General features: G+C 49.1%; 1 protein-coding gene across 4 annotated transcripts in view; it reads right to left on the reverse strand.

Annotated features, from left to right (window-relative positions):
* The window catches only part of ANXA11 (annexin A11), a 282,321-nt gene that overhangs the window by 16,354 nt on the left and 247,896 nt on the right, over positions 1 to 18,071 (reverse strand). For 3 of the 4 annotated variants that reach the window (XM_077350889.1, XM_077350885.1, XM_077350886.1), the window contains exons 2-8: positions 13,069 to 13,132; positions 11,777 to 11,889; positions 8,533 to 8,886; positions 6,235 to 6,322; positions 5,349 to 5,443; positions 3,038 to 3,151; positions 785 to 875 (exon numbers count right to left, since the gene is read on the reverse strand). In XM_077350889.1, the coding sequence (XP_077207004.1) occupies positions 785 to 875; positions 3,038 to 3,151; positions 5,349 to 5,443; positions 6,235 to 6,322; positions 8,533 to 8,886; positions 11,777 to 11,889; positions 13,069 to 13,123 (910 nt within the window). In that variant the 5' untranslated portion in view covers positions 13,124 to 13,132. Of the gene's footprint in view, positions 1 to 784; positions 876 to 3,037; positions 3,152 to 5,348; positions 5,444 to 6,234; positions 6,323 to 8,532; positions 8,887 to 11,776; positions 11,890 to 13,068; positions 13,133 to 15,954; positions 16,013 to 18,071 lie in introns of all 4 variants that reach the window. The other variant, XM_077350887.1, reaches the window with a different exon arrangement.

Consider the following 18,071-nt stretch of genomic DNA (forward strand, 5'->3'; position numbering starts at 1 on the left):
CAGAGTCACGGGCCCTCACGGAATCCCCAAAATTCTGGAGGGCCTGCAAAATGGGGCTCTTCCACAAAACATTCAGTTGAGTTCCAGGTCACACTTCTAACATCTATATGGGCCCCCTGCCTAACCCACATCCAAGCGGGGTATTTCCCCACCCCCATGATGGTGGGATAGTGGCATGCCACTCTCCTGCCATTGTGTGGTGTGGCCCTGTGCCACCCCCTTGCTGCTGCACAACATTCCGCGTGTGCTGGGGGATTCCTTTCCCCATGTAATTCTGGAAGTGGTGGGACAGACTACCCCGCCGCTAGAAACCAGCAGCAGCCTGGCATAGAGGCTGCTGGGCATAATTGGTCAGAGACCACCAGGATTTTCTCTTTTTTGCAGTTCAAACATTAGAGACTCAGGGCTCCCTGGAGAGAAAGGAGGAGCCCCCACTGACTCAGAGGACCCTTCAAGAGCGCTGATTTACCCTGAAAACCTTTTTGGTCTCCAAGGTGCCACTGGACTCAGATCTAGCTCTTTTCACTGCCGGCCAACCCAGCTCCCCTCCGAAACAATCTTTATGGAAAGCCATTCAAAATTAGCTTTTGGGTTTCATTTTTAACAGCTTTGCCCAGCACACCAACGCCCTGTAGACAGAGGCGAAACATACAAAGAAGTCCAACACGCTTGCCAGTGGCCATAACCCAATCCCGCCCACTTTTCTGTCCAACGACGCCCCCCAAAAGAAACCAAAAAGACAGAAGCCAGAAGGACGACAGGCCCGGTTCGGCCTGGAACAAACCTGTCTTGTAGGCCCGGCTGATTTCCCGAATGTGCTCGTTGCTGCGAGATGCCAGGATCTCGATCAGGCAGGCTTCGTCCGTGCCGGCACCCTGCGGGGAGGCCAGGAAACTCGTCTCACAAGCAAAGAGCAGCCCCCGCACCCTCTTTCGAAGCACAGACTGACCAATAAACTCTTTTGCAAGCAGCAAGGCCTCGGCTGAGCCGGGCAAGATGGCACACTCATGGGGGGGGGGGGGCGGTATTTACATCATTATAGTCTGCCTTCTGCACTAGGACTCAAGGTGGATAACACAAAGTGTGTCAATGCAACTCAACAGGGTGGGACAGGGACAGGGCTCTAGAGTCAACCAGAAAGCTATAGAAAGAACTGAAGGAAAGCACAAGTATTAACTGGATCCATTAAATGGCAGATGATTACATGATAGATCCAACGGACAGCAAATGATAGCTAGTGGTCAGGGGTAGTCAACCTGTGGTCCTCCAGATGTCCATGGACTACAACTCCCATGAGCCCCTGCCAGGGGCTCATGGGAGTTGTAGTCCATGGACATCTGGAGGACCACAGGTTGACTACCCCTGGTCTAGACCACAGGCCCTAATAACGGTCCAAGGAACTTGGGAAGCCTTTTGTACACTGCAACTCTATTGCCCTCTTGAAATTCAGTGTTGCGTCATTTGTGGAAAGCCAGGAGAGAGCAGGGATTTATTTATTCATCTATCGTATGCCACGTGTGTGCAGTACAGCCAGGAGATCCTAAGACTGTCAAGAGATATTGAGAGGTTGTTTGCCACTGCCTGCCCCCCCTTGTGGCCGCCCTTCCAACTGCTAGCCAGGACTGACTCTGCTTAGCTTCCAGCATCTGACGGGACGGAGTTTGCTTGGGCTCTCCGGGTCAGGTAGGGGGAGAGGCGGTCTCATCGGTAGGAAGCCACAAGCTAAGTCCGGCAATTGATGAGCAGCCAGGGGAGCATCTGCAGAATGAGAATAACACGCTTGCTCCATATAGAGAGACAGCGTGGTGTAGTCGTCAAAGAGCAGTGGATTCAAATCCGGAGAACCAGGTTGGATTCCCCCATTCCCCCACAGGCAGCCAGCTGGGTGACCCTGAACCAGCCAGAGTTCTCTTGGAGACATTCTCGCTAAGCAGTTCTCTTAGAACTCTCTCAGCCCAACCTACCTTGCCCGGTGTCTATTGTGGGAAAAGGGAGGGAAAGGTTCTTGTAACCTGCTTTGGGATTCCTTTGGGTAGTGAAAAGCGGGGTATAAAAATATACAGCTCTGGTCAGATAATGGCCAACCTGTGGCATTCTGCACAAACAGAGTTTCTGAACTTATTTTGTGGGGAGGCCCATATGTAGGGCATTATAGTAGGCTATTACTACTACTACCACTACCACTACTACTACTACCACTACCACTACTACATGTGTTGTGTGCCCTATCTCTGTGGATTCAGGGTGGATGACATCAGGATAAAAATACATTAAAAATAGAGTATACAAGAAAATTAAAAGTCTAGTCTTACAAGTGACTCTCTGAGTCATGTTTTTACTTAAATATCATTTCTTCCCGGGCCAACTTCCTTTGCTTTCATCAGTTGTTTTATGCATTAGATTTTTTTAAAAAGAAAAAACACTTTTGTGAACCAATTTCGCATATGAAAACTGGCCTGTGCAGGTGTTAATAACTGCAAAAGAACTGCACAACCCATGCCAGTTTTGCACCTGTTCCCAGGAGACAGGTGGATCCATAGGGAACAGCAGGGTCTGGTCTTGCAGCTGAGAGCAACCTGCAAGCATCCCACTTTCCCATGCAAGATCCAAAGATAGGAAAGAGTTGGGCATTTTGCTGGATCCTCTGCTCCAAAGTTACATTTACCTTGGGGTGGAGATGAAAGAGAAGGTAGAACGAAGAGTGAATGTGAATTAACGGAGGGCCACCTATTTTGGCTCTGCTTCAGTCGGGACTGGGTACCAACCAGTTAAAGAGACAGAGTCCCAGAGAAGGTGTGCCGTGAGGATAGATCGGAAGAGAGGCAGAGAGGCGATACCACACAGGATTGGCTATAGGGTTGTGCGCTTTGGCTCGGTTTGACCACTTCAGCGATCACCGAAGCCCAAAGTGGTGCGTAGGAGGCCGGTGGCCTCCTACGCACACTTCGGGCTTCGGTGATCGCCGATACGGCCGAACTCAGCCAAAGTGCACAACCCTAATTGTCTACAACAACGGTAGTTTGTCAATCATACAAACCTTGATTGCTTCTTTGATCTCATGAACATCAAAGCCAACGGGTGTCTTCAGCATTGCCAAGATAGTCTTCTCGAAGTTACCGGAGAGCTCAGACTTTAGATCCTTGATTAGATCCTGTTTGGTTGTTATAAAACAATAAGAAATGGTGGATGTTAGCTCAAGCCCAGCTACTTTACAAAATCCATAGATACTATGACAAGTTCTACCTATTTCAGAAGCACCAAGGCGCTGAATGTCTTCTCTGGAACATGCTTAACCATGGACACCTTGTGTTCAAAGGCTGCCTCTTATACTGATATAGCTCCATCTATGTAGGCACCTTGACTTGGATGCTCAGGATGGCCAGAATTCATCAGAGCTCAGAAGTTAAGCAGAGTCAGCCCTGATTAGTACATGGGGGGGAGACCACCAAGGAAGTCCAGGGTTTCTATGCAGAGGCAGGCAGTGGCCAAACCCCCACTATTCAGCTCTTGACCTGGATAGAAGAATAGGGCCACACCAAGGTGTAGTCTGCATGGGGCTTTTTATCCACTGCCAGCTCAAATAAAACCCTGCCATCTACACTGAATTCGACTTTGATTTTGGGCACTTTAAATTTCTGCAACATGCATGATTGATCCGGAATGACCCTACCTTTCCCCCGCGATATCCAGAAGTGGATATAAGCCTTGATATTTGAAGAATCAACGTCAGCTCAACGTCAGTTCAGACAATCGGAGGGACCAATCGGCAGGCGCAAAGCGCCTGCCCATTGGTCCCTCCGATTCCCAGCTGCAGCAACTGCGAGCCGCACACAGCGCGGCTCGCAGTTGCTCCCGGCCTGATGCGGTAAGAGGCGCTTTGCGCCTCTCGCCGTGTCAGGCCGCTGCCCCAGGGAGCCCGAGGGAGCCCCCGGCAGTCGCGCAGAGCGCGGCTGCTGGGAGCTCCCTGCCCGGCGGCCTGATGCGGCGAGAGGCGCAAAGCACCTCTCGCTGCGTTCAGGCCGCCTCCCGAGGGAGCCCCTGGCAGTCGCGCGGAGCGCGGCTGCCGGGGGCTCCCAGCCCGCCGGCCTGACGCAGCGAGAGGCGTGAAGCGCCTCTCGCCGCGTCAGGCCGCCGCCCGAGGGAGTCCCTGGCAGCGGCGCGCAGGGCGGCTGGCGGGGGCTCCCTGCCCGCCAGTCTGACACGGTGAGAGGCGCAAAGCGCCTCCCGCCGCGTCAGACCGCAAGGCAGGGAGCTTCGCCAGCCACCCTGCGCGCCGCTGCCAGGGACTCCCGTGTCTACCGAAAACGGACCTTCGCAAGACCCCGCCGGAATCGAAGATGGCCGCCAAAGGCCCGTCGAGCAGCTGAGGATGCCCCGCCGCCGCCGCCCGCCCTCTCTAAGGTCAGTTTCCTTGCCACGCGCTGCCCTGTCCCTCCCTATCCCCCACATTCTAGCGCCCATTGTATTTGTTTACAATGGGCTCTTTTACTAGTCAAATATATAAAACAGTTACACAGGGCATGCACAGAGTATAAAATAACATCTCCATGAACCAGATAAAATACCTTAGTTGTACATAATCATATGACTCAATTAAATGTACACGACTAAATGAAGTAGCCCAGAGTAAGGTAACATTCCAGTGAGAATCTGGCCAGTGGTTTCAGGCCATTTCGTTTAAACAGCTAAAATGAATTGTAATTGAGTCACATGATTATGTATAACTGAGTTGCTTTATCTGGTTCATTGGTATGTTATTTGATATCCCAAACCTGCTCTGTGTCTTCGTTCTGTATATCTGAATATTTCAAATGTATTTTAATTTTATACAATTATGTGTTGAATATTGTTTTGATTCTTACATCGTGACAGTGATATCTCCCCTGAAGAAGCTTGACATGAATCAAGTTGGGGTTTCACATAACTTAAAATCCCCCCCCCAAAGCACCCCAAGTTTTTGTTTTCTTCCTTGACCTGGGCCCATTCTGCACATGTTGGAGAACGCACCTCCAAATGTCTCTTCCTTGAACCTTATACGGGGTCCCTAAGTAGGGCTGGGCGCTTCGGTGTCCAGCGCCGCTTCGGGTGCAAACGGCCGCTTCGGCCAACCGTAGTTGGGGGAGACTGGATAGCTCTTTTCACCACGTTCCTCAAAGCAACACAAGCATGGCTGCTTCTGTAGAGGGGGCTTCTGTTTCACTGATAGTGGGAAGTCCCTTGCAGGAAAAGAGACTACCCCGATGATGCCGTGCCCTCATGTAAACACAGCCCACCTGACACCCCCCCCCCCAATCCTCCCATTTTCTCTCATGTTTTTCTTTTGCCCACAGGGCTCTCCCGGGACTTGCCTTCCCATAAGCTGTTTTGAAGGAAAGGATGATCTGCTGCCGCTGTTTGTTGGAACGGCTTCCGAGACAGTCGATGATGGCCTGCTCATCCGTCCCTGCAAAGACAGAGAAGGTGCCACAGTCTCAACAGGAATCAGACCTTTGGTCCATCAAGGTTAGTCTTGCTGAGTTAGACTGGCCGTAGGTTCTCCAGGGTCTCAGGCAGAGGCCTTTCACATCCTCTCCTGCCTGGTCCTTGTAACTGGCGCTCCGAAACCCACTCTTGAGATATGCACGTTCCAGATGCTCTGTTTCAGCCAGTGGGGGGAGGGGGTATGCATACTCCATGTGCTCATGCCTTGCTACTAGGCGTGGAGTCAACCCAAGTCTATTCCCACCAGAGATGGCAGCTATTTATTTATTTATTATATTTATATACCGCCCTCCCTGAAGGCTCAGGCCTATTCTGCTTTTCCGGGACCATTTTGCTTTCCAGTTTTTGGGGCAATCTCCAATTAAGAGAAAGGCATAGGGGCAGACAACCTAAACGCGGGTGAGCAAGAGAAGGGGAATATTGTAACAGGTTGGGAAATGTATTTCAAAAAGCTCTGAAGAAATCTGACAAAATCCATTAGAAGTCCTTATGACTTTGAAGACTGAATGCTGAAATTAAGTTAAACGTATGCTGCTGTGGTCATAGGTGGCGTCAGGAGAACAAAGGATTATCACATTCTCTTCCAAGTTATTTACTGACCTATGTGCGACCCTTATAAGGTCCATACACACTCATGCATTAACAAACTCTGAGCATATAAGATCAAAGCATGGCGGTGATTGGATGAAGAGGGCATTCCACTGCAGAAATGGGCCGGGGGGATACAGAGCCCCAAATTTGACCCCCACTCACCAAATCCTTTCATGGCTTTCCTTAGGACTTCGGCATCTCTCAGAGGGTCAAATGATGAAGCATCACAAATGGTTCCTCGGTTTCCAGCCTACATTGACCCAAGAAAACTAAAGATGCAAAACTGAGGGCCATTTCGCACGGCTTCAAAGTAGCACAATGGTTGCTATTTGGAAACGCTACTAATTTGCCATAACCCACGACGTCGTAGACAATCTGCAACAATCCTGAAACCAATCAGCAAAAAGCGCTTCGTTGTGGCGCTTTCAGGGGAATCCAGAAAAGTGGATTCACCCTCCGGATAGCGATACACTCCTGCAACCAATCTGCAACAGTAGCGCTAAAGACCTGTGCGTTACCATTGTTGCTGGTTCTTCAAAGTCCCTCCCCCTGGCTCTCTCCTCCAAACTTCCGGCGAAGCGATCGCCATTTTTTTTTCTCCGAGCGAGCGGGGATAAACGCACCGGCGAGCCTCTTTCTGTTTAGAGGCTTCCCTGGCTTCAGTCCTTCACCTTTAGTCACTAAGCACAAACCACTGAAAAGCCCGTTTGCTGAAATAAAGTCCCTTTATTTTTTACAAATAAATTCAGCCGAAAATCGATCCCGTGAGGGGGGGGGGGGATTTTTTTTTTATCACTCGAGGCAGCGTGCAAACGATCATACAATCAAACGACAGTTCACATTAGGCAGCTGGATGGGTCTCTCCATAGCAACGAATCTACCTAGATTCATTGCTATGGGTCGTTTTTTTTTTTTTTTAAACCTTTGTTAAAGGGAAAGGGGCTGTTTGGGAGCATGCTAACGGCTGCCCATTGGCTGCTTGACGGCCAGGGGCGGGACGAGCTTGGCAATAGCGCTTCCTTTCTAGCGATTTCTGCCGAGACCGGAAGCCTGTGGGAAACGCTAAAAAACGCAACTGATTCCACTACAAAGGCAGGTATGCATAACAACGAATTCCACTATTTTAAATGGCGATTTTTCATTCCGCAAACAATTTGCAACAAAGATCCCTGTGCGAAAAGGCCCTGAATGTTTTCCATGCAAACACCCTTTGGAAAATTATAAAGCTCCAGTTACTAGGCTATTTGACCTAATCGTATCTTCAACTGGAGAAAAAGGAGGATTTAAATAACAGATTTGTTTTAAATAAGGTTTATCATGGTGCAGTCCTAATCAGAGTTATGCCCAACTAAGTCCACTGAAGCCAACGTGGGCTAAAAAGACATACCTCTGCTTAGGACTGCAAAGGACACTTTCCTGCAGTGCAGGAAAACAGGTTACTTTAGTCTGTGTTTATTGAGAATAGTTCTGTGCTGCTGAGTCCAGTTTCTGGCAACTTACAATTAAAAGCCACAGGATTAAAAAAAATTATTTATAAAAAGCATAAAAACTATCCAGAAAACAGTGCAGATCATTAAAAAGCTGGCTATATGGACACTCAAAGAAATTAATGCACTGTAGATTTAGAAGGAAGTAATTCTTAGAAGGGAGAGCCTCTTTCCCCAAAGAGTCATTAACACGTGGGATTCACCGCCACAGGAAGTGGTGGCTGCCACCATCACCAGTAGCTTCAAGAGGGGACAGGAGGAACATGACTGGCTATTAGCCCCAAGGTACAGACAGAACACTGTGACAGAGGCAGGGATGCTCTGTCTTCCTGGGGCTTGAGGGGCAAGATTGGGAGGGCTTCTGGAGTTCTGGTCCTGCTGGTGGGCCTCCTGAGGGCACCTGGGGTTTGGTCTCTGTGTGACATCGAGCGTTGGACTGGATGGACCATTGGTTCGATCCAGCATGTTTTCACATAAGATAAACTGCAAATTAGAACTCTGGGTAAAAACCTGTGCTTTGTCCTGGTGCCTAAAAAACAGAAAAGTTGGTGTCAAGGGAGCCTTAAGGGAGATGGTATTCTGAAAGTGGGGCCACCACAGGAAAGGCCCAGCCTCTAGCTGCAACCTGGCTCATCTCTGAAAGGGAGGCACAGAGGGTGTGGCTTATGAGGCAGACCTTAACTGGTGGGCTGGACAGTAATGGGAGGCAATGCTCCTTCAGCTACCGTGTCCCTGAGCCATTTAGGGCCTTAAAGGCACACTGAGATAAAGCTCTCCCACCATTTCAATAAAGGCTTGAGATTCCTGCTTCACAGCTCTCTCACAACCACACCAAACTCATTCTACACTATCCAAACTATCCAAGACACCACTAAACACCAGGTATTTGCCTTATTTCTGATTTCCAACAAAAGGGAGGGAGGGAAGGAATCCAACAACAAAACACAGACATTTAAAACAGAGATGCTCTTACTGGTACAGGAGCAACTGTTGGCATCGTAGGTCCCGGATAAGATGGCACTGCTGGGCCAGAAGGATAGCTTGGCATGGGCTGTTGCCCTGGGGGTGGCATGGGCTGCTGACCGGGGTATGTCATCGGCTGCGGTTGCTGCCCCGCAGATGGTGCTGGATACCCTGGATAAGATGGCATTCCTGGAGGGGGGTTTCCTCCTGGAGCTGGCGGGTACATTCCGTAAGGGGGCTGCTGTCCTTGGGGAGGCTGCCCGAAGCCCCCCGGAGGGACGGAGGGGTAGCCCCCACCAGGGGCGGGAGGGTACAGGCCTTGTGGCATGTTGGCCCCACCAAACGTTCCCGACATATTGGAAGCCTGTAAAGACATAAGCAAACCTATAGGACTGATATCCTGTTTAGAGTCTGCAGATAATTTCACATCAATTGTATTCCACCACCACCACTACCACCCCAGGTCAGTATGGATTGATGCAGGAGTCCCCAACCATTTCAAACCTGACACAGGGTGGTGGGCACAAATACAAAATGGCTGCCACAGGAGGGAGGAGCCAGCCACAAAATGGCTGCCATGCCCTACCTTCAGTCATGCAAAGAAGACCCATGTACTGAGTGGGCAGCTGCTGCCAAAGTAACATTTTTGTAAAACAAACTGAACAGCCAATAAAATCTCCTACAGCTGATGCCTGGCCACTTCCAAAATACCCTTGCCGGGTGGCAGGAAAGGTACTGCTGGATTAATGTCTTGCACTGTGGACAGAGAGCAGGATTCTCTGTTTTCTGTCACTTTATATTATGCCCTCTGCCTCATTTGCCTTACTGGGCACTCATGCAAATACTTCAGGATATTCCATATATGCAGGATTTTGCAAAAATATGAAGGAATCATCCCCATATAACTGGTTTTATGTCCTGTCATTTGCCTGCCGAAGCACGCATGCAAAGACTGGGATTTACATGATTTTTTTTAATGCTCACAAAAGTAGAAGCTGTAGCCACTTAGAAGGTTTTTTATTTTATTTTAGTATTTATAGTAGACCGTCAACTTTTTTTGTTCCAGCAAACCGGCCTAAGCAACTCAGCCTGGTTGGTACAAGTAATACTTTGATTCCCTACTCCTACACATGCAGCCAGTTGGGTGACACTGGGCTAGACACAGTTCTCTTAGAGCTGTTCTCACAGAGCTCTCTCAGCCCCACCTCCCTACAGGGTGTCTGTTGTGGGGAGAGGAAGGGAAGGTGATTGGGAGCCACTTGAAGACTCCTTTGGGTAAAGAAAAGCAGCATAGAAGAACCAATTCTGCTGCTCCTGCTGCTTGTGACTGTTCAACAGCTGTCACCCTACGAAAGCCAGTGTGATCCAGCAGCAGCTAGATCAGCCTTTTCCAACCTTTTGACTGTGGAGGAACCCTGAAATATTTTCCAGGCTTTGAGGAACCCCAGAAGTGGAGACCTGCCCCTTCAGAGATGTGGGCGCGGAAGTAGGATGCAGAACCAGCCAACCAATTGACCAACCGACCAATCATTGACCGTTTCCATGTGCAGAAAGGACCTAGGCCTGGAGGACATCAAGGGAAGGTGCTCCAGAGACATCCAGGGATGTCAGCAGCCATCCAAATTTCTGGGAAAGGCTGTGGAGCTCCCGGAGGGCTTTCTTGTAACCTCAGGTTTCCCCAGAACCATGGTTGGGAATTGCTGAACCAGAGCTTCAGTGCAGGGTCTGTGAGACCCAGGGTCAGTTCCCTGTCTTGCTGTGGAAGCTGACTGGGTGATTGGGTGAACTGTTGGGTTGTTGGGTGGATATAAAGGAGGTGAGGAGGATAATGTAACCTGCTTTGGTCCCCACTGTGCAGAAAGGCTATAGATTTCTTAGGTAGAGGCTGCAGGGAGGGAGGTGAGGGAGAGCTGAAGGGGCAGATGAAGGTAGGTTGGCCATTGAGTTGGAAGGAGTCAGGGGTGCCAGATTGGGAAATTCCTGGAGACTTATAGGGTGGAGCCTGGGAGGCTGGCGCTTGAGGAGGGAGGGTCATCAGGCAAGTATAATGCCATACACTCCACCCTGCAAAGCAGCCATTTCCTCCAGTAGAACTAGTGTTGCCAACCTCCAGGTGAGGGCTGGAGAGCACCCAGAATAATAACTGCTGTCCAGAAGTAAGGGATCGGTCCCCCTGAATAAAACGGCTGTTCCAAAGGGTGGAGCCTATGGCATGACACCCTGCTGAGGTCACAAATCCCCAAGCCCTGCCCTCCCAAGGCTCCTCCCCCAAACCCCCAGGAATCTCCTAGTAAAGAGCTGATAAGCATAAGGGGAACGGATCACAGTAGCTGGGTGATCCGCTGTGATTCCTGGGGAGCCACTGCCAGGTGGGCACAAAGCTGATGGAGTGGGGGGCAGGAAGGGATCAGGCACGGAGAGTAAGAACAGGGAGGGAGAGGGAGACACCGAGAAGTGCAGGGAGAGGGGAGGAAGAAAGAGTGGTGACACCTTGAGGGTCCAAATTTTTTGTTTTATACTGCATTTTTTCTGAACTATTAAGTAAGTGGGGAATATATTTAGGACAAAAAAGGTGGAAGGAAAATCTTATTGGTGCAGCTCAAAATCTCATTAGTGCAGCTAGCAAAACATGCTCCCCTCTGAATTTGGGGGTTTCACCTGCAGCAGGCCAGATAGCCTCTTATGTACACCATCTTCTAATACCAAGCCAACAGAAAGCTTTCTCTCTGACCAGATGCAATGCCCTGCCCCCACCAATTATTTTAGGAAGGTTCCAGACAGTGTCACCTTCTGATAGATATTGTCCATGCAAAACAAGCAATATCAAAACTGTCCAGCACATCCTTTTTATACAAGTTATAAAAAATATTTGAGTCTCATCCTGATGAATGAGCAGGGACTGCCTGATCTCCTTAAGGTTTCTTTCCTCTTGGATAATACCTACATAGAAATAATAGAAATGATGGCCAATTTTGGCAGGGTCCCATTCAATTACATCAGCACCGCTGTAAAGGACAATTTGTTGTATATTTACTAAATCTTTTTGGGTTCTATGTATTTACTTTCTTATTTTTATTTAATTTTGTTCTTATGTCTACTTATTCCAATTTTAACTGCAATATGGTCTTATATGACAATAAAGGATTCGGATTACACTGGATTGGAAGGAACCATGAAGAGAAGGGAAGGTGGCACAGGGAATAAATGAATTCAGAATTTTTTTTAAAAAATGATAATTCCTGAAAAGTACTCACCATGCTCGCCATATAATCTGGATTAAACTGATTCATATAATTCCCAACATTTTCCAGCCCAATTGGAGGAGGATTTGTGGGAGGGTAGGCAGGGGCACCCCAAGGATTACCACCTGAAACGTCAAAGGAAAACCTTATTTCAAAGAGAACCAGTGGGTGTCTGAGTGTTAGTATGCACATTTCCATTTCAGGATTCTTACTTTTTACTTAAGGAGAAGTAAAAACATTGTTTTGACAACCTTGGATACAGTTCAGTTTTCCACTCCCACTTAATTCTAGTTCAGTGGCACTCTTTGAATAAACATCTATATATCTTGAACTTTATTAGCTCCACAAACAGAGCCAATGGGGCATGTTTGCCAGGATCTGGGATTGGGTAACCTTACACAATTTAGGTTTTTTAACTGTTCCTCGGTATAGGAGAGCATTTATGATTGCAAGATTAAATTCTGTTCCTCCCCAAGAAATGCGACATCAGATGCAAAGAGTTAACCGTGGCCAATTTTTTTGTTTATGTAACTGGTTGGTTATTTAAATTCCTTATCTTTGTTGTCTGCAATGTGACATTGCTCAAGCCCCGTGGGCTAAATCAGAAGAAGCATTAAAGTAATTCAGTCGTAACCTCCACTGGGGCTCTCCCATCGCAGAAAACCAACCTGCAGCTATAAACGCACCAGTACTGGCTCACAGTGCTGAAACCATTCACCCATTCAAAGGCCGGCAAACAGAGCCTCTCCCGTTGGAAGATCATTCTGTGGGGACCAGCTGGCATCAGCACAAAAGGGACGAAAAGCAACGTGGTGGGGCTGTAGGTTTCTTTTACAGAGTACAGCTGGTAGTAGCTGGGAGACAATCCTTCCTCCGAGCTACAGACTGGCACACCCACGCAACCTTTTTGTTTTAATGTTTGCAGTCTGCTGTCCTCAGTGGGCAGCTGCACAGTTAAACCACGCTTAAAACCTGACGGCAACAATTAGGGTTGTGTCCTTCGGCCGCCAAAGTAGCCCTTCCAGCCCGAAGCAGCCAGCGCAGGGGCAGCCGAAGCACACAACCCTAGCAGCAAGGTCAACATGCACATTTAAGGGATGCAGTTTAAGTAAAATGTACCACAAGGATTTAAAGGCTGTTTATGTTTCTGTACAAGTTTAAGTCTAGTTTTAATTATTCCTTGGGTTAGTTTTAATGCCCTTTAAGATGTGATTTGACAGCTGCTGTAGTGCTCACTGAGCAGAAAGGGGGGCTCTCTATGGGCCAACTGTATAATCCAGCCCAGCAACAGGCTGGCGACTTACCTGGAGCAGCTGGAGGATAGCCCCCACCGGCAGGGGGATAACCCGGGTAGCTCATTCTTCAGGCCTGAAACCAAAAGAGGAATTGGTTTGATGGGAGCAGCCTTTCAATGCCACCCACCACACAGAGCCCTGACCTGCATCTCTGAAGCTAAGCAGGTTGCTAGGCGGAGACAAGCAAGAGCCAAGCACCACCTGAGGGGTCCCTAGAAACCAGCTGTGATTTGAAAGCCCTTTTCTCCTCACCACCCAACCCCCAGGAGCACGAAGGACACTCGCTGGAGTCTTTGGACTTTGGACAGCATGTTACTGCTAGCCCAGCTGCATTTTCCTTCTCCCACCCAGCTTGACATGCCGGACTCTTTCCCCTCTCCCCACCAGCTAGCCTTATCTAATCTGGAGAGCCGGGCTTGATTCCCCACTCTTCCTCCATGTGTGGCCAGCTGGGTGACCTTGGGCTAGTCATAGTTCTCTTAGAGCTGTTCTCACTGAGCGGTTCCGTCAGAGCTCCCTCAGCCCAAGCTACATCGCAGGGTGTCTGCTGTGGGGAGAGGATGGGAAGGTGATTGTGAGCCCCTTCTAGATGCCTTCGGGCAGTGACAAGCACGGTATAAAGACCAACTCTTCTTCTTTCTCAACTTTTTCTCAACTTCAGAACCCCCTGAAACATTCATAGGCTTTGAGAAAACCCAGAAGTGGTGTGATTGTGCAGAATATGGTTGGGAGGCCATAGTCACCTGAGGCCCCTCCCCTTCCCACCCTCTCTAGGACCATCATTGGCCATTGGGGGGTCAACATGACCATATATGGTTATATATGGTTATATATGGTTGAGACTAGGCTTAACCAACAACATCTGCTCCCTCCGTCCCAGAAATCCATCCATGTGTTCTGCTCCTGGACCTGTTGCACTGTTACCCTTGTTAAAATTATCAGTTAATAGTATTAATATGGTTATCTATATGTTATAAGAGCCTCTTGTGGTGCAGAGTGGTAAGGCAGCAGTCTGAAAGCTCTGCCCATGAGGCTGGGAGTTCAATCCCAGCAGCCGGCTCAAGGTTGACTCAGCCTTCCATCCTTCCGAGGTCGGTAAAATGAGTACCCAGCTTGCTGCTGGGGGGTAAACGGTCATGACTGGGGAAGGTACTGGCAAACCACCCCGTATTGAGTCTGCCATGAAAGCGCTAGAGGGCGTCACCCCAAGGGTCAGACATGACTCGGTGCTTACACAGGGGATACCTTTACCTTTACCTAAAGGGATAGGATACTTTCCCACCACCCCCACTACCTTTACTTTTACTATATGTTATGGATTGTTTCTTGTATTGTTCTCTATGTTTTATGTAAACTGCCCTGAGCCTCCGGGGAGGGCGGTATATAAACATAATTAATAAAAATAATTAAAAAAATAAAAATGACTATCACCTGATAAATTTTTAACAAATTTAAAAATATATGAAGAATTAATTCACTCCCACCCATGTAGGAAACCCTTTCAGGGCCCGCAGGGTTTCCTGAGGCCGTGGCTGAGAGAGCCTGGCTCAGGAGCTGAACAAGGATTCGCACAGCATACCGGGCACCTGTCACACCGTTGTGCACAGCTTTGTGTATTTTTAGAGTTCCAACCCTTGTAGCTCTTTTTTTTTTCTTTTTGGCTTTTTTTTACCCAGCTCCAGGCAGCTGTCAGGCTGGAAAAAACTATATGGAAATTTAAAATTAGATAAATGACAGATGAACTTCAGGCCACTTACAGTGGATTCATTTACAGGGTATTTTTGGTAACATGAATGAGCGCCTGAACCTAGATGCGGGGGGGGGGCGAGGGGGGTGGGGGACGCTCTCCGAAGAGCCTGCCGGTAAAAGTGTTCTTGTTTGTCTCCAAGGAGTATAGCAGGGGTAGTCAAACTGCGGCCCTCCAGATGCACGTGGACTACAATTCCCATGAGCCCCTGCCAGCGAATGCTGGCAGGGGCTCATGGGAATTGTAGTCCATGGGCATCTGGAGGGCCGCAGTTTGACTACCCCTGGAGTATAAGCATAAACCCAACTAACAGGGTTGCCATGCTCCAGGTAAGGCCTGGAGATCTCCAAGAATCAGGGCTTCTCTCCAAGTGGCAGAGCTCAGCCACCCTGTAGTGAGAGAGAGACTGCTATGGAGGGGAGGGGGGATGCGATGATTTCGTACCCCACTGAGGCCCCTCCTTTCCCTCAGGCTCCAGCCCACAAATCTCCAGGCATTTCCCAATCCAAAATGGGCAACCCTACGAAATGGAGCCAAAAATAATCCGATAGACTTATACCCCATCCAAGACTGTTCCAGAGAGCTTGTGCACATGAATAAAAACCGGAGAAGCAGAAAGGTTGGTCTTTATACCCTGCTTTTCACGACCCAAAGGAGTCTCAAAGTGGTTTATAATTGCCTTCCCTTCCCCTCTCCGCACCAGGCACCCTGTGAGGCAGTTGGAGCTGAGATCCCTGAGAGAGACTGCTCTGTGAGAACAGCACTATCAGGACTATGACTAGCTCAAGCTGGCTGCATATGGAGGAGTGGGGAAACAAACCCAGCTCAGAAGCCCCCGCTGTTAACCACCACACCAAGGGATCCAAACTAGAACAAGAATTTACCTACATTAAAACCAGAGGTGGATTACCAGAATTGCATCACACGAATCCCGTATTACTCTGCTTTTTCCTACCCTCTAGTCAACAGGCAGCACTTTATCCAGATGTGGGACACTAACCACATCTGTCCCATTAATAGTGCACGGAACTCCAAGAGAAATAGTGTGCCGTGCTATACTTAGATTCCCCCACCCTTTAACTTCGCAACTGCTGGTTTGGAAGCAAATTCTACAAGCAAGCGATCATAATATGCTTATTCATTCCTACCAGTCACAGAATGCTCGTAACTGAAGACTGGCACAAGGGAGTCACTGTTATTGGGACCCTGCAGGGAGAAAGTCTGTGGATTTAGCTGCATAACGGAATTTGGAATTCATTTTGATGGCCCCGTGAAACCCAAAGCCTTCTACTAGGTCAACTTTCCAGCTCCTGTTTGGCTCCAAGAACTACACAACAGTGTAAAGAATGTATTCCAGTCTGAACTAGCATGGTGCCAAAATTTGAAATTACACATGGGATACACCAACCGAATAGAGAATATTCAAGCCCATCATCTATCAAATGTAGCCAAGGGACTTGAGACGTTTACAGCCCTTTTGGACTCCATCAGAAAGACAACCTGATCTTCAAGGACAGGTACATTGGTCTAGTGTGCATCCCTCCCTCTGGCAGGGGCTGATGGTAACTGTAGTCCATGGACACTGGGAGAGCCACAGTTCGGTCACCCCTGGCCTAGCCGGAAACTCACACCACGGAAATTTGCTCTCAGAGTTGTGGTGAGGGCAAAACAAAGGAGAGGACAATGATCGAGGCCAAGCTCAAGAGAATGGCAGGTATAAAGCAAGGAAATAAACCAGGATTCCCACGAGCCAAAATTCAGCTGCTGTTTCCAGCTCTGCATGGAACATCAGAGGAAATCAAGTGTCATGAGGAACCCACTTTCTGACAACCACGGCTAGGAGAAGAGACTGACGAGGGGACTAAACTATGGCGTTGACCTGATAAATTAATCTGGGCCGACACAACGTCGTCCTCTCTCTTCCTGCTCCCAAAATGTGGAGGAGACCTGATAAAATAATCTGGCGTGGGCACACCACAGCCCCCCCCTCCCACCCCCGATAACTTCTAGTCGCATCATGGCCTGCACAATCTTTATTCCAAGCTGAATACACATGAAACAGCCTTATACAGAATCAGACCCTTTGTCATCAAGGAAAATTCAGGGGTAGTGAAACTGCAGCCCTCCAGATGTCCATGGACTACAATTCCCATGAGCCCCTGCCAGCGAATGCTGGCAGGGGCTCCTGGGAATTGTAGTCCATGGACATCTGGAGGGCCGCGGTTTGACTACCCCTGGATTACTCAGACAGGCAGTGGCTCTCCAGGGTCTCTGGCTGAGGACTTTCACCTCACCTTCCACCTGATCCTTTTAAACTGGAGATGCCGGGGCTTGAACCTGGGACTTTCCACATGGCAAGCAGATGCTTTGCTCTCAGCCACTGGTCCCCTCCCCCATAACCTACATTCATCTGAATCTAATCTAAATCTTCTAAACATATAAATAAAACAGCAAGAGGTTTCTGGGAGGAGCTGGGACTCATCACCTACCTATCAAGTAGGGTTGTGTGTTTCGGCTGCCAAAGGAGAAGATGGCTACATGCCGGGGGGCAGGGATAAAGTTTTTCCAAAGCTTGCAGAGATCAATATATAATAGTGTTTCTGGAATGCATTTTGCCTGTCTCTAGTTCCAACTAAGCTTGTGCACCAGGGGCCCGATCTGGATCAATTCAGCTTCCGTGCCCATTAATGAGAATTCCAGTGTTCCCACTTTTCCCAGGGCCTGGGGGTTCCAGTTACAGCCTCCAAACTTTCAGGGTCGCTCTGGGAGGCTCTTCCCTGATCCACCCTCTGTCCAGGGGTTCCGAAAGAGGGTGCCCCCATCCGCTCCAGTTGGACAGATTCTCCATATAATCTGTTCCACATATTTCTGGTAAGGGGTTGGAGGAGGAGTTGGTCTCATGGCTTAAGTGCCACTCAACACTTAATACCCACTCAGGGCAACTGTACCGCCCCTGAGTGCCTCCTCCTCTAACTGGCTTGCCTGTCTCTCCAGAGGCCAATCACCTTCCGTCCCCCACCCCCGACCACCCCCTCCTCCTTCCACTTCCCTCTGAGGCTCGGAGGCTGCAGATCTCTGCCGCGTGAGAGCTGCCCCTGGTGGTGAATTCCATAACAGCCGCCTGCAGCCTTTCCAGGTCCTGGGGGGAGGGGGAGGCTGTTCACAGAGTTCTTCCTCCCCACCCCACCCCAATATAGCGCCTGTTGTATTCCTGAAAGCAATGTGCTTGGCCCATAGTAACTAAATAAATAATAACAATGCTACT

Source organism: Paroedura picta, chromosome 8, assembly GCF_049243985.1.
Source record: "Paroedura picta isolate Pp20150507F chromosome 8, Ppicta_v3.0, whole genome shotgun sequence".
In the NCBI taxonomy this organism is placed as follows: Eukaryota; Metazoa; Chordata; class Lepidosauria; order Squamata; family Gekkonidae; genus Paroedura; species Paroedura picta.